At 52.1% G+C, this 22446-nt stretch overlaps 1 protein-coding gene across 3 annotated transcripts in view; it reads right to left on the bottom strand.

Moving 5' to 3' along the window:
* Positions 1-22446, bottom strand: part of Cacna1i (calcium voltage-gated channel subunit alpha1 I) — a 116124-nt gene that overhangs the window by 59542 nt on the left and 34136 nt on the right. For all 3 annotated transcript variants that reach the window (XM_036207532.1, XM_036207534.1, XM_036207533.1), the window contains exons 4-5: positions 22058-22191; positions 5959-6056 (exon numbers count right to left, since the gene is read on the bottom strand). In XM_036207532.1, the coding sequence (XP_036063425.1) occupies positions 5959-6056; positions 22058-22191 (232 nt within the window). The remainder of the gene's footprint in view (positions 1-5958; positions 6057-22057; positions 22192-22446) is intronic.

The following is a 22446-nucleotide window of genomic DNA, read 5'->3' as shown; positions in this document are numbered from 1 at the left end:
ACCAAGAGACATTGACATACTCCTCCCATCTGTGTCTTGACCAACATTCTTCCAGAGCTCTAGAACAAGACTCAGTACTTAACCCTGAACTGACTGCCCTGGCCCCACCCCCAACATAGACTACAATCCATTTGGGTTCCCACCAGACATCTGGCCAAAAATGTTCTCCGCCCTGCTCTTCAAAGAAGACAGGAGCTCTTGGCAGTAGGGCCCCTGCCTCCTCTCCCTCCCTCCCTCCCTCTCACTCCCTTCCCTCCCTCCCTTCTTCCCATCTACAGGCTGTAGATTTTTATACCCCGAGAGGAGAGATCCCATATAGACCAAGGACAGGAAGCCTTGGAACCCCGGATGTACCCAGGGAAGGGTCCATTCACAGCGTTCCTCCTCCTTCCCTCAAGCCCAAGGAACCACACACTCCAGGGAAAGAAACAAAATGTCCATGTCAGCTCTGACCCACGATTTTTCTTTCTCCCAGATCCTGTTCCAAATAAAACTCCCTAGGTCCTTCCAAGAAGGACCCCTGGGTCTTCCTGTCCCTTCTCAACACAACTGGCCTGACAGCAATCCACCTGGGACCCTATCTGGACAGGAAGGACCAAAGCAGAACTGGGTACCAGGGCAGGAATGTCCCCTGTGATTGCCGCTGCCTCGCCTCAGTCAACAGAAAGCTCAGCATCCCAAAAACTGAGTCTCCAATTCACCACCTGCAAAGTGGAGATCACACAACCCTAACACCCTATAATTTATTAGAAGATGGAGTAAGAGCACTGGGAGACTGAGGGCCTTAGCCCAAGGCTTGATGAACTCCAGCCATCTATCATTAAATTCCAGATGTAAGCCACCCCTTCTCGATATGTTCCTCTGTCTCTGAATCCTCCAACAAGGGAGTAGAGACAACGGCACTAATGTCCATCCTGTCGTGGCGTGGTGTGTGTGGAGAGCTGTCTGAGGAGGTGAGTGACGAGTAACAACACAAGTCGAGTATGGGGAATGGTAAGAGGTGAGCTCTCACCCGCTACCAACGTGCTGATCCAGAGCTGCCACAGCAGACCCAGGATGTCTCAGAATCATGCGCTGTCTGCAGGAATACCCACCCACACCGTGAGACCGCTGAGTCCTTGGTGGGCTCTTCTAAGACCAGCCTCTGCTAAGATGTCCCCCAGCCCTCCTGGGCCTGGTCGCAGAACCCGCCCATCACGTCTCACCCTTGACAGCCTGCGGGAAGTTCTTCAAGCACTCCATGCCATTTCAGCCACACAACAGGACAGAGGTTAGCTTGAGGATTCAAAGACAGTGGTGGGGGTGGGGGGTGCTGAATCAGAACGGGGGCTAACAGTGCCGTGGAGAGACCTGTAGCTGGGGGGGTCCCTGAAACAGTCAACATTGCTCCCAGCAGATCCATGGGTATCCTGAAGCACCTTCTCCATCCTGCTTAGACAGCCCAAGCCCTTATTGGGAAGGTAGGTTGTGACAGAGCCAGCAACAATAAGCCCAGGCCCCACTCAGGGCCCTGGAGGTTGCTCAGAGTCCCCCCAGCAGACACCTTTGGACAGCCTAGCTTAGAGGGCAACACCTAGCTGCAGCATGGACTGGCTCCATGTTCCGTGGTGACCGCCCAAGTTCCTACCTGGAGGTAAAAGCGATTTTTCTCTTTGAGAGGACTTAACCAATGGGGCTCGGGGAAACACTGTAGTTACTTAGGGGAGGTACAGAGGCAGGCCCGGAGGGGACTGGTGCCAGGATACAGGCTTGCAGATAATCCAGGCCCTTCATGCTAAGACCCAGAGAAGAGCAGTAACTAGTAAGAAGCAGAACGCGGTCTCCCGCCTCTCTCCTCCACCCTCTCCCATCCTCTGTCTCCTTTCCCGTATCCATCAAAGGCTGGAGCTGAGGACGAAGCTGCAGGGGTGCCCTGAAGGGACATATTCTGAAAAATTCTGTAACGAGGAGCCCTGACTTCTGGGTCCCTTACCCACTCTATACAAACCTGAGAACCATGCAACTAATTCAGCTCTTCTGCTCTGTGCCAGCAGGGAAACTGAGGCCCGCGTCACAGCAGAGTGGAGATCAGGACTTACACTCTCTGACCCCCAGTTGAGTCTTTCTGGGTGATCATGTTGGGGCTCTGTCCTCTACTACATTTCTTAAAGTTCTGGTAACAGCCTCCCCCTCCCTGATTTCCCAATTAATCACTGATCATTGATTGCCCAGAGCTGGCTCTCTAGCTTGCCATCTAGTGGTGAAAGAGAGAGCTGCAGGCTACGGCTGAACACATGTCAAGCCGGACACAGCTAAGGAGCCCAGGCCCCTCCCAGGTCGCTCATTACCTGGTGACTCCTAGGGGAAGACAGGACAACCAGGGACAAAGAAGGCTTTCCTGCAGAATGAGGGGCTGAGCTGTTGGACTTCAGGGATCTCCATATTCTAACCGCCATGCACTCGCACAGTTTATTTACTTAAGAAGGTGAGTTCAAGCCAGGCGTGGTGGTGCTGGTGATTCCAGCGCTCAGGAGGCAGAGGCAGGAGGATGTCTGTGAGTTCAAGGACAGCCTGGTCTACAAAGCTCCAGAATAGTCAGGACTATGTAGAGAGACCCTGCCTTAAAATAAAAACAAAAATTAGGAAGAGGAGGTGATGGAGGAAGAAGAGGAAGAGGAGAAAGAGAAGGAGGAGGAAGAGGAGGAGGAAGAGGAGGAAAGGGGAGGAGGAGAGAGAGGAGGAGAAGGAGAAAGAGGAGAGGGGAAGGGGAAAGAGGTGAAGGAGGAAGAGAAGTTGCTTATCCTAAGGTTCTTTTCCTCAGGACATAGCTGCTCACTCAATCTGGAGGTATTTTGGACCCTGGGGACTCATGCTCTCCACGATGCTGGACTCTGAGAGAGGTGAATGTCAACAGAGAAGGCATCTGAGGGTTCCCAGGGGGGCCATTAGCTGTTACAAGGTCCCGTGGAAAGATCTGGAGCCTCCCTTGGCTACCTGTGCACAGAGCCTCGATAATTGGAACTTCCGGGGAACACAGGGGTGCTGGGCTTAAGACTGGCCCCTGCCCGTCTCCAGAGAAAAGGCAAGCTGGTGCGTGGGACATGGAGTAACCACCTCAGTTCCAAGCCACTTAACAAGCTCTGTACACAGCCAGCCAGGGTGGCCCAGGTTCCATATATGATCCCATGAGGGACAGACACCATGACATGGCACATATATATGTTCTCACATGCACACCCATGTACATGTACTCATATATGTACACATGTGTTCTCCTGGGAATGCAAACAGATCTCCATATCCACACACAGATGTCCAGAGAACATCTAACAAGAGAAAGCCCTGTACCCTACATGCCTATCCCGTCCCTTTGGGGCTTCTCCTATTCACTAACATCCCTTTGCATGGCTGTCCCGTGCTTGTCAGGCCTGATGGAGAGCATGATGTGATATCCTGGACTAATGCCCTTGTGGATGATACCCTGCCATGTGCCCCTCGCCTCCAAAGTGACCAGGCCTGTAGGCTCCACGCCAGGAGCACAGTTGTAGATGAAGGCAGCTGCCATCCCCAGGACAAAAATAGAAGCATCACAGGTGAGGCCAGGAGAGAGGCCCCTGCTCTGTGCTCTCAGCAGAGTTCCTCCCTTAGTGGTTCAAGGCTGATGCTAATGACTCTCAGACCCCGACTGGGCTCAGGAGTGCCTCCTCCCTCCCTCTGCCCTGCCCAGGCCTTAGCCATTCCTCTCTGTCGCTGGAGAAGCTTCAGTGACCAGCTCACCCAACTCTCCTGCCAGGGCCACGTCTGAAACACTCTGCGGCTGACCTCTCCATCTCCTCCAGCCTCGGCCCCACTCCCTGATCTTTAGGTGGCCCCTGCAGCAGCCAGTCCCTGGGATCCCCAACAGTCAGAGGCTGGTGGCTTCTAGACTCCTGCCCCTTTGTCTCACCGGTCTTTCCCACTGCCGGCTGATCCCCAGGTTTCATGGGTCTCAGCTCAGATGCCCTTCCCCACCCTACATCCTGAGCTTGGCTGGGCCCGCGGCACCATTGCCTGTGCCTTAGCAGCACTGGAGAACGAATAGGTGTGTTTATTTTTTTTTTTTCCAGAGCTGAGGACCAAACCCAGGACCTCGTACTTGCTAGGCAAGCACTCTACCACTGAGCTAAATCCCCAACCCAGGTGTGTTTATTGAGCATGTGCATCCCACACGTGTTTGAGGGGTTCCTTCCATGGTTCTAGGCACTGAAAAGCTGAAATCCACCATGTGGCTGAGGAGAAAGCTCAGTGGGTAAAGTGCCTGCCTCATGAACGTGAGGACCAGAGTTCCAGTGCCCAGAATCCATGTAAAGGTCAAGCTATCCCAGCAGCCTGCCTGTAATTCTAGCCCTGGGACCTGCCTGTAATTCTAGCCCTGGGAAGGCGGAAACAGAGCAAACTGGCTAGCCACTGTGGCTGCATCACTGAGCTCTGGGTTCAGTTAAGAAACTGTGCCTCAAAGAACAAGGTAGAAAGTGATCAAGGAAGATTCTTTGACATCAACCTCAGGCCTCCATACTACAGACATGTACACACAAACACACACACACACACACACACACACACACACACACACACACACACACATGCACATACACACATGTACACTAAGCATACATATGTGAGAGAAAGAAAAGAAAGAACAGTTCCTGGCCTTCCCAAACAGATCTGAAAGTCCCAAGCCTGTGTCCTCCTCCTTCCCTTCCCTACCTCTTCCCACTCCTAACATAGGGCAGTGGAGGAGGCATCCTACATCTGCTACTTGCTGGCAGTGCATCCTTGAGGAGGGAACCATGTCTTCAAGGCTGTTTCTTCATCCCCCAAATAAGAATAGCCAAGACCCCTCCCTGGGTGACTGTAAGGCTCAAAACATCAAGGGAATACAGAGTGGGCAATGCAGAGCAGACCCTAGGCAACCTCTCAGAGTAAACTGGGTATGGAATGGATGGAAAGGTATATGGGTGAGTAGGCGGACAGATGGATGATGGATAGATGGATGAATAACTAGGTGGAAAATGGGGTAAATGGGTAGAGGTGTGTGGGTGAGCTGATAGATAGATGATAGATGGAGGGATGGTTGGATGGATGGATGGATGGATGGATGGATGGATGGATGGATGGATAGATAGATAGATAGATAGATAGATAGATAGATAGATAAGTGTGTAAATGTATGAGTGGATGGGTAGTAGATAGATACAGATGAGTGGTTAGCTGAGTGGATAGATGGATGGATGGATGGATGGATGGATGGATGGATGGATGGATGATGGATGATGGATAGGTGGGTAGATGGTTGGGTGGATAGATAGAAGTATGCATGTATAGACAGATGAGTGAATGAGTCGTAATTGGATAGATAGGTGAGTGGGTAGATGTGTGCAGGTGGGCAGATGGATACATACATGAACAGGTGAGTAGAAGGTGAGTGGGTGGGATGGATGGATGGATGGATGGATGGATGGATGGATGGATGGATAGATGGACAAATGGGTGGATGAATGGGAAGGTGGGTGGGCAAATGAGTAGATAGTCCCATGGGTAAAAGTAGGTGACAGATTCAAGTTCTAAGTCTGCCAGGACAGGCTGCCCAGTGAAGCACCATACTCATTCTCCCTCAGGCTAATCACTTCCTTTTCTTAGGCAAGCCCCTTTTGACAGCCTGTATGGACCATCCCCAAGTAACCTTTTATCCCAGAACAGTCAGACTTCCCAAGTACTAAAATCCAAGTTATCTAAGGACTCAGAGGCATCAAGATCCCCTCTCCAGCACTTCTGGGTACCACATGCTGGCCCATGAGTTCAATGGGAGCAAAGTGACATTTGTCCAGCACCATGAGCATAGATCTGGCCCAGGAAGGAACCAATCTGTCTTCTCTGAGTAAATAATAAGTGGGGCAAGCTGGGCAGGCGGTGACGGGTGGGCAGGAAGGTCCAACTCACTGGGTACACGGTTGATGGCTTTGAGGGGCCTCAGGACACGCACAGTGCGGATGGCTGACAGGTTGATGTTCTGAAGGTCCAGAGAATATTCGACCATCCTATGAAGAAAGGAGAGAATGAGGGACAGTATAGAAAATACTCGGGACCAGGTCCCAGACTGGGGCCACCCAGCCACCCACACTCCCTAGAAGAGTGAGGAAAGGGACCAAGGTCCAGCTGTGATGGACCCCAGTCTCCTCTGTAAGCAAGGTTAGCAACAGCAGTACTCTGCCTGTCACTGGGACTGCAGGTACAGTCAGGAGTGGGAGTGGAAGGAACAGAGACCAGTCCCACTATAGAGCTAGCACCATGCCAGGTGGCTCCCGCTCTCTGGACCCTATCCGTCTGACCTATGACCTACGTCAGTCCTGCTTCTAGGTCTTCTCTTCCAGTGAGAATGTCTGGCCATCAGATTAAACCTAGAGAGCTGAGGGACCTCATACTGGTACCACATGGAAACCGGGTGTCATTGATACATCAATAGTAGCTTTACAAAGCCTTAGACCACAGATAAGGGTCTAAGAGGGGCCCACCAAGCCAGGGACCAAAGCCCCAGTAAGAAAGCATGAGGGTAGGAGAGATGATGTTAAGGGTTTGGGTTACCTTCAATGAGGCTAGTGCCAAGCACCCCATGGGGCCAGCCTCCTCTCTGCCCCACATCATCTTGTGCCACATCTCCAAGACATGGCAGACATGCTGTATTCTTAGGGATCTAAGGAGCCCTGGGCAGCTCAACTACACTTGAGGCTCACAAACACTCCCCAGCCAGCCAAGACCTTTACTCAGGTGTCCCTTCTGCCTGGAGGAACCATCCCCATGTCTGTGGTGAAATCACAGTGCTCCTGCACACAGCCCTGGAGCCCTAGAAGCTTTTCCACAGAGTCCAGAATGCACCACAGCAATGTCAGTACTATAGACCCAAAATGTCTCAAGCCCAGCCCTGTTGAGCAGGGTGACTCAACTAAAAGACAACCTTGGAGCCTTACACGTGTCTGGTCCCTTCTTCAGCATCACCCCCACACCTTACTCCTCATCGCCCTGCAGGGCTTTGCTGGCAGTTGCCTCTTCCAAGGAGCCTTCCTGGATTTCATACAGAGTAGATCTTGAAGCCCCACAGAGTGGTCAGTCCTCTCCCTCTCTGAAAGATCCCCTCAACACCTGACCTCAGGTGTCACTCAGTAGACCTTCCCCACCCCACCCTGGCTCCCAGCGTGGCTGCCAGCTCCACATGTCACCAGTGTGGGCGGCAAATGAAGGCTTTCCTACACACCCAATAAACCTGTCCAACTGTTGTGAGCCACCGCCCCCTCCTGTCGCTTGAGGAGTAATTGAGCGAAAGCTGCCTCACCTGAGATGCCCCGGTCCAGTCCCCCACCCTCGTCCATACCTAGCTCTCTGGCAAGTTCTGCTCTGTATGCACAACCCCCACGAGTGCACACCTGAGCTCCCTCATCCATTCACACACTCACTTGTGGACACCCTCAGACACACACACTCCTACTTTAGCCTAAATTCAGATGGGGTGACCTTTAAAACAAGTGACAGGGGGTTGGGCATTTAGCTCAGTGGTAGAGTGCTTCCCTAGCAAGCACAAGGCCCTGGGTTCGGTCCTCAGCTCCGGCAAAAAAAAAAAAAAGACAGAAGCCGGGTTACGGCAGCTGTGGCGGCGGCGGCGGCGGTGCACGCCTGTAATCCCAGCACTCAGGAGGCCGAGGCAGGCGGATCTCTGTGAGTTCAAGGCCAGCCTGGTCTACAGAGTGAGTTCCAAGACAGCCTCCAAAGCTACAGAGAAACCCTGTCTCGAAAAACAAACAAACAAACAAAAAAAGTGACAGGGATTAGAATCAGAGACCATGAGGAGAGGAAGGAAGAAGGGAGGAGAGAGAAAGGTGCAGGGCAGCAGTCAGCAGAGAGGATGAGACAGGCCTGGCCATGGAGGAGGACAAGAGGGGCCCTGAGCAGGCAGCAGGGAGCAGGCCGCATGAGGATTCCATGCGTGGGTGAGCCAAACCGTCATTTTTATATTGTGTAGAAAGAGCTCTCCCAGCAGCTGGGGGATGCGTGTGACGAAGGCACTGTGGGGGCGGCACATGCTGGCACACACACACACACACACATACACACACACACACACTTCGGTGTTCACCCTGGCATGTTTTTGCTCTGGCATGCACACACACACACACACACACACACACACACACACACACACACACACACACACACACACACACACACACACACTTCGGTGTTCACCCTGGCATGTTTTTGCTCTGGCATGCACACACACACACACACACACACACACACACTCACACATACACACACACACACACACACACACACACACACACACACACACACACAGCATTCACCAGCTCCATAGACCCTCTTCCTGTCTACCCGGGTTCTCTGGATCTGGCCATGAGGAAGGTGCAATGTAAATTCTGCTTGGGGGTGTGGGAGAGGGGGTTCCCATGAAGTGTGCCCAAAACCCTAGGTGGCACACCTGCCTAGCTCAGGACAGAGCGAGGGAACATGGAACCTTCTTACTCACTGTGAAACATAAATTTTTTTCTTAATTTTATTATTGCAGGCTTGAGAGGTGGAGGTAGACAAAAGATGGGGGGCTGTTTGAGGGTATGTCTGGGCCCTATCTTGCTGATTCCTTGTGTTCATCTGTCTGAGCCCCACCCCCATATTTAAGTGCAGCCACTATTCTGAACCTGCCTCTGTCAACCCTGGAGAGAGGGAGAGACCCCTGCTCTAGAGCAGCCTCAGCAAGGGAACCCTCAGGACACCTCCAGCCTGTCCCCAGCTCCAGGCCCCAGATGGCCACATGCTCCACTATCCCCGCTCCAGAGCCCCCAGGTCCACAGCCTGGACATTCAGCACTGAGCAAAGGGCCTGGGATAAGGCCGCCCTGGGAGGTTCAGCATCTTTTTTTTCTTTTTTCTTTTTCTTTTCGAGACAGGGTTTCTCTGTGTAGCTTTGCGCCTGTCCTGGAACTCGCTCTGTAGCCCAGGCTGGCCTCAAACTCACAGAGATCCACCTGGCTCTGCCTCCCAAGTGCTGGGATTAAAGGCGTGTGCCCCCACCGCCCAGCTGAGGTTCAGCATCTTGGCGAGAAACTGCTCTCTTACATTTGTTTTCCACAACTAGGGAGAAGAGACAGGCCCCCTGGATGCTGGACGACATGTGGGCTGCAGCTGGGTATCACCAAGGCCCACGATTGCCTGGTTAGTAGACAACAGCAGCTGAACACCTCCTCACAGTGGGAAGTTGATCAGACTCACAGGCTTGGCCTCAGACTCAGCAACCCCTACACTCTGGCTGCCTAGAAGAGCCAGAGCCATGGCAGCCCAGAAGTACATTAGAACCCTCTTAGATAGAACAGACTTAGATGCACAGTGCACACTAGCCACGCCCCTTCCCTCCACCCTGGGCCTGACCCTCCAGGTCTTCAGGCAGGAACACACCCTCTACAGTGAGCTGCAGAATTTCCTGAGACCCTATCAGTGCATCCTTCCACCCCCACACCTCATGAAACTTCTGGTAGAATATAATATTGAAATCTGGATTCCAAGATTCCTGGCAGCCCGTGGAAAAGGGAAAATGTGATATTACCAAGTTCTTAGCAACATAAACAGACTGGACCGTGGGGCTTTGCACAGTTTCCCCTAAGCCTTCTTCTGTGTCCCATGACCCTCCTGGGACATTCTGCTATGGCTGTGTTTCCTGTCTCAGGGAGGAGTACAGTCTGATTTATTTGGTGGATAAGAAGCACACAGTAGGTGCACAAGAAGCACACAGCAGGTGCATAGTGGAGAACCCAGAGGCTTTCATTCTTCCCAGAGGGGAAGAGGACAGAGGGATGCGGGGGAGGACAGGGAAGAACGCTTGACTGGGAGGCAGGAACTGAGTGTTTCAGCCTCTGCCCTGGGACCCTCACCATCCTGACAGAGACTCGTGCACCAGCAAGTCCAACCTGGGACAGCTACTGACATTTCTGCCATCCCTGCTGAGACTGCGTCACTGTCCCTGTCTCCTGACAGCTGCGACAGCCTCCCTCCTGTTCTCCTGTCTCCCGCTTTCCCCTCCCCCTAGCCTAACCACATCACAAACCTAAACCTCCAGTGAAGCTGTGCTTCCTTAAAACCTCCCACGGCCCCCACTGCTCTCAGAAAAAGGTCCAGGCCCATGACCACAGCCTTCAAGGCCAGTGACCCCAGGTGCCAAGCCGGGCTCACAGGGCACCTTAGGCAAACACCCCACTCTGTGACACCGAGCCCTTCCCTCATTTCTACCTTCTTCCGTGAAGGCTCTTCTCAATCCTCACCTAGTACAAAATTCACCATCACCCTCAAGCACACACCCCACCCTGTTCTGACTCCTCAGAGTCCACACTTCCCGGATTCCCCTCTTCTGAGCCAAGGACTCAGACAGCTCGTTTGCTCAAGAACCCATCCAGGAAACGTGGAAAGGGAGGAAAAGAGAATAGCGAGGATGGTCTGTTCAGGGCAGTCCAGGTATGACCCCCTCCGGGAGCCCCAAGAGAACATAGAGATATCTGGAAAATGGAGCGGCAAGGCCAGGCTCTGCACCGGGAAAGAGAGCTTGCCTACCATGTGTGAAGCCCTGGGTTCTATCCCCTGCATGGGGTGTAGGGAGGTGTGGCAAGAGCAACATCACCTGCAGTCACACACACACACACACACACACACACACACACACACACACACACACACACACATACACACACACACACACACACACACATAACACACACACACACACACACACACACACACACACACACACACACACCCCATGGCACTAGGCGTGCCCGTCTCCCTGCCTCTGACCTCAGGCCCAGCTTCACCTGCTGCCCACACCCTGGAGACACTCAGGAAACCAAGCTATGGTGAATAACACCACCCACTCTGTGCCCAAGGCCACCTGCAGAGACAAAAGCCATCCCCTCCTGTCACTGTGAAAGTGGTCCCTGGGCCCCCGTCCTAGCACCTCACAAACTGAAAGAGAAGCTGCTGAGTGGGTGAATAACCACAGGGCTGACTCCCCTCAGGCCCCAAGTAAGACATCCCTTTCAAGGGTGAGAAATTAATTCCTAATTACACAGTTACTTTATCACACAGTTTCGGTGCTAAAAGTCTTTAAGAGAAAAAAAAAAAAAAAAAGTCAACAACTCCCCGCCCCCTCCTGCCAGCTCCCAAGCCCCTAATTGGGCAAAGCAATTTTGCTCTAAAGCACTTGCACCCTGAAATGGCTCTGAGAGAAGAGGGGCTGTCTTCCCTGAGGGTCTGGGCTCAGACAGGGCCGGGTAAGAAGAAAGCAGACAGGGTGAGAAGGACTTTTCAGGGCATCTTCTACTGCTCCTGACAAAGAGCCTCTTCCTGTAACTCCTGGCTCCAGAGAGGCCCAGGACTGCTCAGATGGAGACATGTGCCCCTGGTCACTGTCACGGGGTCAGAATGGGCATGCGGCCTCAGGCTGTCCTGAGGGTAAAGCCAGTCCTTGAGCTGGACCAGGTGAGAGGAGACGTCCCTCCCTAAATATACGGCCTGGAAACTGGAGGTGCTGAGGTCCACTTTGCCTCAGTGTGGCCTGAGGATGACACCAACACAGAAGCCTGGGAAAGAGCTGCAGGGACAGAGTCCTACGCTCGATCAGCTCTGCCCTCCATTCTGTCCAGTCTCCTCCCTTGAGGCTTGGGGCATAGGGAGCCGAGATGCCTTGGGTTTCTGCCACCTGCCACTCAGTCCTGGCAGGCTGGGAAGGGCTTCCTGAGCATTCAGTAGTCACCAAGTAGACACGCACATCCCCAGGTAAACTCTCCAACGGTCTGATTACTGTGCCTGTCATCTACAAAAGAGGACGTTGAGGCCCAGAGAACACCCAGGGGACACAGCCAGGTATGGAAGAACCTAGCCCCATCTCATCACAGCTCACGGGCTCCCCCTCAACTGGCCCAGTGACCACCACACACAATAGCAAGTGAGATAGATGGCCAGCATCCTTGGAGGCAGTGTGGCCCAATGGTTCCTGGGTTCCTGGGTTCCAGTCCCAGCTCACTCTCAATACACCTACTAACCTTGAGTGAGACATTCAATGGAACCAGATGCTAACACAGACTCAGGGGCCTGGCAAGAGGCAGAGACAGTCAGGATGAGCCTTTCTGAGTTTCCTTAGCTTCTTCAGCTCACCCTCGTCCACGAGTCACATGTACCCTGAAGGAAGAAGTCATATATGCCCAGGCAGGAAGATCCAGGAAGGCCCAAGCCATAACTCTGGAAGCCCTTTGGCCTCATCCCCAGCACTGCCCACTGTACGCCAATGTCTGGCAACAACCTCAACTCTCAGAGTGTCCCAGGCCCCTTCAGTCCAATCTTTATCTAAAGAGCCCTTTCTGGCTTTCCCAGGCTCACCCCCAAGCTGAGCTGAGCTCTTCTTGCCTTGTGTCCCACTGTTGCTTCCTCTGCATGTCTCAGGTCCTCAGAGATGCCTCAGGGTCCCAGCCAGGTCCCCAGCACTGAGCCCAGGCAGGGTTCCTGTGAGAGCTTGTCAAATAAACAGCTTGAAGGACAAGATTTAAAAAGGAAATTGTGGAGCTACTGAGAAGCAACATGGAGTACCTGGGGTGTACCTTTCCAGGGAACACCCCACCCAGGGCTGGTGCCTATGTTTGCTTCCTCAGTCTCTGGGAGGGGCCTGTGGGGGCTTTCCTAAAGTGTCGTAGAAGTTGGGGTTCGTGGCAGGGAAGGTGCGACCCTGGAAATGACTGTCAGGAGGCAGCTGGAGATGACTCAGCCTGTGTCACTCGAGAACTAGACCATCAGCCTGGGACACTGGGCCTGACACCCAGCACACAGTAGGGGTTTTGGTGGAGCGTGTGCAGGGCAAGGGAGAAGTGACGGGTGGAGACACCACGAGAATAACATGGTGGCTCCTAACGCAGAGCAGTTCCTCAATAGAGATGGTGATTTCACCCTTTATTGTGGTCGGTTTATATCCCTTCCAAAGTCAGACGTTAAAATTCTAGTGCCCAAAAGCACAGAATGAAGACGTGGGGTTCTTGGGGTACATCAGGGTGAAATCAGTACCCTTACAGACCAAACCAAAGAGAACTATTCACCCCTCATCGGTTAGGATGCTCTAAGGAAACACATCCGTGAGGTAGTGGACCCTCACCAGGCTCCAAACCCTCCTGCAGCCTGACCTTGGAGTCGCAGCCTGCAGATCCTGGAATACATGTCTGTTGTTTATAACAATAGCTCCCGGCACCCAGGCAGCCTGTGGTGTTTCCTTAAAGCATGTCGGCACTAAGATACCCATAGTTCCTCACACCAAGTCTCCAAGTCCAGGCCGCTGGAGGTGTGGTTAAGCCTGCCTGACTACTGAGGGAAGTGAATGTAACTGAGCGAACCTTGGTGCATAGTTCAGGGGGATTTCTGCAGGAGCAAAGACACCTACAAAGTGGGTTACAAAGACAGATCCCAGGAGGGTGGGAACCTGGTTGCTTTGGGAACTCAGTGATCAAGGGACTCAAGACCCTCCCTCTGCTGGCCTGCACTCAGCGTTCTGCCACAAGACCTCGTCTTTGCTAGGGTCGGGAGGTAAATGCATGGTGCTCAGGTAAAGTATGCATGCTGTTTGGTCTGGTTTATAGACAGAGTCTTCCTTTGTGGCTCAGACTCTCGGCAATCTTTCTGCCTCGGCCTCATGAGTGCTAGGTTTCTAGACATGAGCTGAGCCCCACGCCCCACTCAGTAATGCCGGGTTGTTCTGTTTTGCCTGTGTCCTTGTACAGTGTGTATTTGTGTTCCCATGTGTGAGGATGCATGTGTGCCTGAGAAAGCCTGAGTCTGATGTTGGACGTCTTCCTTGATGCTCTCCACCCTTATTTGTTGAGGCACATTCTTTTAATTGAACCCAAAGCTTACCAATACAGAGTCTAGCCAGGGATTCCCTGTCTTGGCCTTCAGCGCTTTGGAATTACAGGTGAGCTGCTATGCCCTCCTGGCTTTTAAGAGAGTAAGAGTTCCAAGTTCTAACCACGCTTGTGGGTGAGCACATTATGCACTGAGCTACCCTCAATACGTGCTTTTTTTTGTTTTGTTTTGTTTTTGTTTTTTTTGAGACAGGGTTTCTCTGTGTAGCTTTGTACCTTTCCTGGAACTCACTTGGTAACCCAGGCTGGCCTCGAACTCACAGAGATCCATCTGCCTCTGCCTCCCGAGTGCTGGGATTACAGGCGTGTGCCACCACCGCCTGGTGCATGTTGTTTTTTTTTTTTAATGTGTAATGGTCCATCCCTCCCTTGCCCCCCCCCCACCCCTGCCTTTTGCAATGTCTGCCTCCCTTGAGTGAGCTCAGGCTAGTCGTGGTCCCACCGGAGTGGGCTATGCTGCTGGGCAGTGGGGAAAAGACACAATACCTCGGCCACAGACAGTAAGAAGCAAACACCCTCGCAGCTTCCTGAGGATCAGTGAGACTTCCCAAGTCCTTGGGACGGGCCAATGGGACTATTTTGACTTCTGAAAAGGTGACACTCCCTCATACCTGGAGTGAGCATGGGCTCCAGGGCAGCCATATCTGAGAAATCCCAGATCCCCCTGTAAGGGTGGTGACCTGGAGCGGGCCACCAACTTCTATGAGCCTCCATTTCCTCATCTTCAAAGCAGCTTTAACAACCTGAACCCCTCGGGATCCTGAGGCTGAGGACATGATGGGAGATGTCAAAGATCCCAGCCCATCAGCAAGCTGCACATGAGCCAGCTGCTACTGCCCTAGCTTCTGGCTGCACTTCAAGGAACCCAGGACCAGGGATCCTCCCCCCACAAACATCCTCCTGGGATATCCTCCTTGTTCTCAAGCCATGAGGCATGGGTAGAGCTCAAGGATGAACACAGAGCCCACTCCAGCCAATTGGAGCCAAGAAGGCTCAATTCCGGGCCTCAGTGGCTGAGCAGAAAAGGAAATATGAGTAACCGTGGGGAGCTGCTGCTGCCATCTCACATAGATCAGCAAACTCCAGTGAGGAGCACTAGCCCCAGAGAAACAGCAGAGCTAAGAGATGGCTGCAACAGATTCCGGAGCCAGCCATGATGGAAGGTCAAGGCTCTTCAGCAAAGGAGCTGGGAGAATCCCCGCACCATATGACTTTGAGGATCCTGCCTGACTCACACCTGACCAGTATGACTCATCAGGCAGGTCTGAGGATCTCTGGCAACTCACCCATCCCCCACGGTGGCTACCATCTTGTTTCTATGGAAACAGGCCCACACAGTGACCATCACCTATTCCAACCAGCCCTGTATGCAAAGGAAACCCACATGTACACTCAGATTCTGATTGGAACCTTCCCAGGTCCACACCCACCCAATCACAGATCTTCACCCAACAGACGGGAAAACAATGCAGTTTGCGAACTCAGGAGCCATGTCCTGGACCCAAGGCCAGGCTCTGGGGACCTGCCATCAGAGATTAGACCTATAAAGTCTCAAAGTAGAGTGTTCAGTGACAGGTCAGCACACAGGGCCTCTTGAGACTCTCAGCAACTACAGGGCTTCCCTGATCCACATGGGATGAAGGCTCCTCCAGCAGCTTCTGTGAGCAGCCCCAGTAATGACCCTTTGCCCACTGACCGCAGCTGGTCCATCGGCAGGCACTGGCCTGTGTGGCACTTGTACGGTCAGTACCAACCTTAGATTCCTCAGCAGAGCACAGGCCCTGCCCAGGCAGCCTGGACAGAGCTACGGAAGTGGCAACCAAGGGCCATGGCTTCAATGAGGACACTGCCAACCTGACAGAAATCCTCTTCTCCAATCTGACTCGACCCCACAGAGTAGCTCTTGGTCGACTGAGCCAAGTTCAAAGATCTCTCTGCTTTCCTTGCCTCCCTGTAGCCAAGAGTAGCCATGAGATTTAGCTCCAGCCAAAAGCACCAGGAAAGGAAGGGATTTGGTAAAGAAAACATTGTTTTCCGGCCTCGGTAGACAGGCATGGCTGGCATGGCCATCTCTCTACCGCATGGCCTTCAATTCAAATACCCATAGCTCCTGCCACTTCCTTGTGAGCATGAAAGAAAGGACCCAGAAAGTCACAAGGACGTTATCTCCTGCATGGCAACGCTTCCACCAGAAACTAGAACTGGAAGTCATGATCTCCACCCCTCAGAGCTTCCTGTGGAGGTCACAAGAGCCAGCTTCTCTGACAGCAACCACAGACCACCACAGCAGGAGCCCTAGGTCCTGTCATGCCCACATCCCTGGAGTGGGCCCAAGAGGCTGCCCCCATGACTCTGCTGACTCCCTGAAACATGGAGAGAGGTGAAAGGTTGTGTTTGAAGGTTGAGGCGATCACCCATCCCAACTTGCACATGGCTGTGTGGACTATCCTCCTTCCTCAACAGGCTGCCCCAGAAAGCCTTTACCCAGCAGGAATGTGGGCCTCTCCATAGCCTGGAGTTGCATTCAGAGAAGTAGAAAGCAGCTGGATACTCGGGTGAGGGTCTTATGACCCTCCACGAGGGAGGGTAAACAGTCAACAAGCTCAGCTGGGATTATCCTCAGTTTTTCATTGGGACCTTGGGAAGAGTAGACATTGCTTGCCTCTCCTCTGGGAAGGAATTTTAGCCAGCAGCTCTTTTCTGCATGGAGGTCCTCCCTTGTGATGTCGCTGCCCTTAGTTTTCAAAGGGCTTTCGGATCCAAAGGGCTGACACTTGCTCCCTATATTCATCCACCAAAGGGCTCACAGCCCCACCCAGGCCTCTGTCCTCCCAAGGACCAGCTTCAAAATTCCTGTGGAAGCTTTTAACTTTTCACACAGGTGTCTCATCCCCCACCCCCCTGCCCCCATCGCCATCGCTGCTGGCAGTGGTCACTTCACAAAGGCCTGAGCACGGAGAGGAGATGGAATTCAGCATGACGTAAGCAGGAACGTATGCAGGCAAAGAATATCTCAAGTTCTAGACGGCAGTTGAATATTGCATGACCTCCTAATGGACAAGGCAGGAGAGGGGTTTAAATGAAAGGCGGTAGGATGGGCCGGCCACCTCCAGAGAGCAACAGTGACTGCCTGCTCTGTCACAGGGTAGAAAATAAGAATGGAGGGCCTCTCCGTCCAGGTTGAGCAAGAACAGGAAGTGAGACAGAGAATAACCAGCTGGATCCCTCCTCCAGAAGCCCCTCTGAGATGAAGGTACCAGCTATGGGGCAAAGTTTGGGTTTAAAAAGTCATCTGCTATTATACGTCCCAAAGTCACCCGTTATTTGGGTTTAAAAGTCACCCGCTATTAATCCCAAGGTGAAGGAGACCCGGCTTGGAGGGCAAGCGCGACCATGAGACACTTTACAGGGATGGTGCAGCCTCTCCATCTGCCCCAAAGCCATTGCCGTTGGAGGCTATGATCCTATCCTCCAGGAAAGACTGTAATGATAGAGACAGCAGGATGCAAGCCCCACGAGTGGAGCATCTTTGAACACTTCCTCAGACAAGCAGTGGGAGGGTCTGGGGCGGTTCATCCTGAAGGGAAAAAACAAAGCCACCTCTAGACTTCTACAGGGCTGCGGAGAGGCTGAACACAAAGCCCTCCCTGTGGCCTCAGTGTCCCCATGTGAGAGGCCTCAGACCTGTCTCCTAGCCTCATCTCTCAGCTCCACACATCCCAGAACCTTCCGCCTAAGATTCCATTGGCTTCTCTCTGCCGGACAGTTCCCAAGCCCAGCTCTGTGTCTTGAGGACCTTCCAGCCCCTGGTGGTTACTGGACCCATGTCCTTATGTCACTCTGGTCCTTCTGGGCAGGATTTGTCTGTCATGGGTGTTCTGCATCTATTTCCTACACTCCGCGCCCCACGCCATCAGGAAGAGCATTTGTCTTCCTTACCTTGTGTGCCCACCTCCCGGGACAAAGCCTGGACTGTAAGAGCACCTCACCAAATGCTGACTCGGGGACACATGGCACTAACAGGTAGGCACCACAGAAAGGCAAACTCTAGCTCAGTGAGTGAACTTTATAGCACTTTTTTTATGTTCCAATTTGAGACGGGCTGCCTTGCATGATAGTGAGTTCCCTGCAGGGGCAGCATACAAATGGGGCCTCTGATCTCAATTCAGCTCCACTGAGCTGGAGATGAACGGCTGTGACCTCTAAGGAACCTTGCAACTCAGAGGTTCTGTGTCACCCTCTGTGTCTCGGAAGAAGCAGCCAGTAATTTGGGGAAGGGGTGGGGCGGGAAGGGAGAAAATATCCTTGGGATGTCAGGCCTGTTACTCTGGAAACAGAACGTTTATAGTACTGAGGGGACTTTTGGGGGCGCGGCTCTGGGGGTGGTAAGAACTAGGTGGGGGTGGGAAGGGTGAAACTGAGTTCTGGAGTACCATCTATAACCATCACCCTGCCCTTCCATCCACACCATTCTTAGGATAGTGAAGACCCTGGAGACAAGGGTTGGTCTGGTTCCGCATCTAGTACAGGAGTAGGCCTGTTGGTGTTCATGACTGTGGAAGAAAGTCCCCCATGAAGCTGATGGACAAGTTGCATCACCAGTGGGCCACAATGAGGTGACAGTGCAGGGCTCCACCCACCCACCCAGTTCATACGGTAATACTATGAAAATGTGCTTTACACAACAGCCCATGCCAGACTTTCCTGTTGCTACCCTCCAACTTGTCCTGAACCAGGAAGATATCAACCAGAGACTCTCACAGGATACTGGATGCTGAGGTTGATCCAGATCCTCTCCCTGATCAGCTTGAAGATCCCGGTGTGACACACAGGAGCAGAACAAGAAACAGAGCTGAGCTTGAATCTAACCAATTGGGGGGGGGGGGGGGGCTTCGATGGGAAGGGCAGACCCAGCCAAATAAATGACATTCCCGAGACAAGAGTTAGGAAAAGCTGCCCGATGTGCCACGCACCTTCAATCTCAGCACTGGGAAGTTGGAAGCAGACAATCTCTGTGAATCCAAAGGCAGCCTAGTCTACATAGTGAGGTCCAGGGCATCCAGAGTTATGTAGTGAGGCCCTGTTAGCATGAGCTAGCAGATGTTCCTGCTGATTTTTCAGTATCTAGGGGACAATGCCTTTGTTTGATTTATTCTTTCCTGTTAATTAAAAGGTGTAGACACTGGGGAATTGCAAGCTGATTTATAGATTTTTACCAGGCAAAAACGGATGCAATTTCTGCCCAATAGGAAAGGCTTCTGCCCATCACCAGCCTATGCTGTCTTCATGGGAGGTCATCACCATGTTGTCACTCAGATCCCATGGTTCCCTGGTCTTCTACACCTGCTCACCATATCACCTCTCCCCCATTTCGCAGAATAACCAGTGGTACACAGGCACTGTCAGATTTGTACAAGGGTCACTTTTCTTCATATTTATTTTTTTTAACTTTTGGAAATGGCATTCTGACCTAAGTTCCAGAAGCAGGGGACTTTAGAGAGGCACCATCAGTACTCCCAAGGAGATGTGGGAATAGCACATCCATAAAACAAAACCAGGTACAAACTGTCCTGAAACCTAGAAAACAGGACAGCGAGAAGACATGCAGGGGACGAGAATGACAGAGAAGGGGACAATTCTAGGAGAAGCAGAGACAGAAAGGACCCTGCTGAGAGAGAGCCCAGGGGTGACTCACAAAGCCGAGTCCGGAACTCCCTCCCATTCCAGGTGAACACAGGACAGATGCAGGGACAAGAGAGAGGAGAGATGGCCCAGCTATTGGGAATTTGAGAAGGACGGAGTAGGAGAACGAGTTAGAGAACCAAAGAAGAGCCAGGGCACATGCTCTGAGCCAATGGAGCACTTGAAGCTGGAACCACAAGTTCCAAACACCCCAGAGAAAGTCTGAATTCTGAAGACAAGGAGCAAAATAACCAGCCTCTTGGCTGAACAAAGCTGTTCTCTTCCAACAAAGGAGAGCAAAGTGGTACTGGGCTCCGAGCAGCCCCATCTTATCAATTCACATGGCACAGTGTCACCGTTCTAAGGGAGTAAAATCGCAATGGTATGAAAGAGCAGACACACTCCGTCCTTCCTGTTCCAAGATCAAAGGGATGACTTTGCACAGCCAATATGAAAAAATGATACCATCCCAAACCTTTTCTTTGAAATTCTACTTAGGAGCATTCTCCAGCCAGCCCAAAATGAAAACACACCTCACAAAGGTGATGACCTGGTACCCAAGAAACCATCTGAAGTCGACTTGCCTTCAGGCAGGGTCCAAATCCCTAGGGGACAAGGGGGCTGGGAGTCTGAAGAGCACCATCAGGAAGGGATGCTTGGAAACAGAGCAGTGACACAAACTGTCACACTTCAGGACAGAGCCCAAGAACTCAGCACATTCCTGGGCCTGTCCATCTCCAGTGCTCCCTCTCAGCCATTTACAGGTGACTCTGCTGCCCTTATGGACGGCAAAACACTCACGCACAAATGCATACATATGCTTACACACACACACACTAACAGGCACACCTGCATTCACGGTCACCAGCCTTCTTCTCTCCTAATTCCTGCCCTATGGAGCCATGGCCAAGCATGGTTAGTGCCTGTTTGCCTTTTACCCTCCATGTGTTACCTCCTCAGAACAGAACTTAAGTCCCCATATCCCCAGCCTGGTTCCATCTGACTCCTGGGTTAAATGATCTCAGCAGAACACAGCACCTTGCTCAGAGCCCCAGTCCAAGTGTGGGCAGACCCCACCACAGCCAAGCTGCCAGACACTGTCCTGGAGTGAGCCTAACAGGACTGAGCTGCAGATGGCCTTCTCTTCCCCTCACCGGGTCTCCAAGGCAGCACCCACACTCAACAGAGCCCTCTGCATCCCTGGCTGCTGAACAGTCTCCAAGAAAGTAGGAAGGAAGGAAGCTTGAACTGATACTCCAAATGGGTAAAATGGAACCTAGTTTCTCCTGGCTTCTCTGACTGTAGCATGTGGCTTTTTTCTTTTTGCATCAAGTCTCATTCTATGACCCAGGTCTTAAATTCCTTGAGTTAAGTGACATTCGTGCTTCATTAGAAGTGACCAGAAATGAGATCGGATGATGCCTAAGTCTGTCCTCTGCTTCTGACCTGCTGAGTGACCATAATAATGACAATAGTGATGCTGACGGTGATGATAATAGTGATGAAGATGATGATGATGATGATGATGATGATGGTGATGATGATGTAGTGCTGTTAGAGGTGACAGTAATGATGATGTGGTGATGACGATGATGGTGATGATAACTGTGGAGATGATGGTGGTAACGGTTATGTTGGTGATGGTGATGATGATGGTGATGATGATGATGGTGGTTATGATGATGATGGTGGTGATGATGATGATGGTGATGATGATGATGATGGTGATGATGATGGTGATGATGATGATGATGGTGATGATGATGGTGATGATGATGGTGGTGGTTATGATGGTGATGATGATGATGGTGGTGAAAATATGATGTGATGATGGAGATGACTATAATGGTGATGGTGGTGATGATCATGATAGTGAGTGATCTTAGTGATGATGATGACGATGATGATGATGGTGATGATGACCATGATAACAGTAATGGTTATGGTGGTGGTGGTGATGATGAAGGATAATAGTAATATGGTGGTAGTGGTGGTGATGGCAATGACAAGGACAATAATGACAATCATGGTGATGGTTATGATGGTGATGGTGATGGTGATGCTGCTGCTGCTGCGGGCATCTGACACTTCTTGGTGTTCATTTTGACCGAGTGGATATCTTTACTCCTTTATACAGATGGGGAAATGGAGGCTTTGCGAGGCTAAGTGACTTTCTCTTTCAATTAATCAACATAAAACAGTCTTCGCTGCCCAACTAGAAGAGCAGATGCTTACAGTGGCCGAAGGACCAGACAGTTGTCTGTCCAGGCCTGTCCACAGAGAGCATCATTTCTCCTCTCCTCTGGACCAGAGGCACTGCATTCTTACACGGCATCACCATCATCCCCCAGAAGCCCCTAGGTTAGCTACACGGCAGCTGGCATGCATCAAAAACAGGTCATTACCTACCCTGCCATGACAATGAAGAAATCCAGGCGGTTCCATGTGTCCCCGAGGTAGCACTTCTTGCCAAAAATGCCCAGGGCCACCATCTTAAGCACCATCTCCATGGCGAAGAAGATGAAAATGAAGTCATCAAAGACCTGTGGGGGAGGAGGAAGACAGCACAGGGCAGAGTGAGATCTCGGGGAGGCAGTAGAAGTCAGAGGCACTATGAGGTCAAAGGTGGGGCAGGGAGCGAACCTCAGAGGCCCTGGTCCACTCAACCACTTCACAGAGAGGAGTCCAGGGCACAGAGAAGGGACGAAGTTGCCCAAGGTTGCATGGCCCATTCTCTTCATTGCTTTAGCCCAGACAATGACAAGGACCCAGGGGCTGAGCACCAGGATCGCCCTCGT

This window comes from Onychomys torridus, chromosome 16 (genome assembly GCF_903995425.1).
Source record: "Onychomys torridus chromosome 16, mOncTor1.1, whole genome shotgun sequence".
Lineage (NCBI taxonomy): Eukaryota > Metazoa > Chordata > Mammalia > Rodentia > Cricetidae > Onychomys > Onychomys torridus.
The sequence above is the reverse complement of the archived record's forward strand: the minus strand, read 5'-3'. Positions and strand labels throughout refer to the sequence as shown.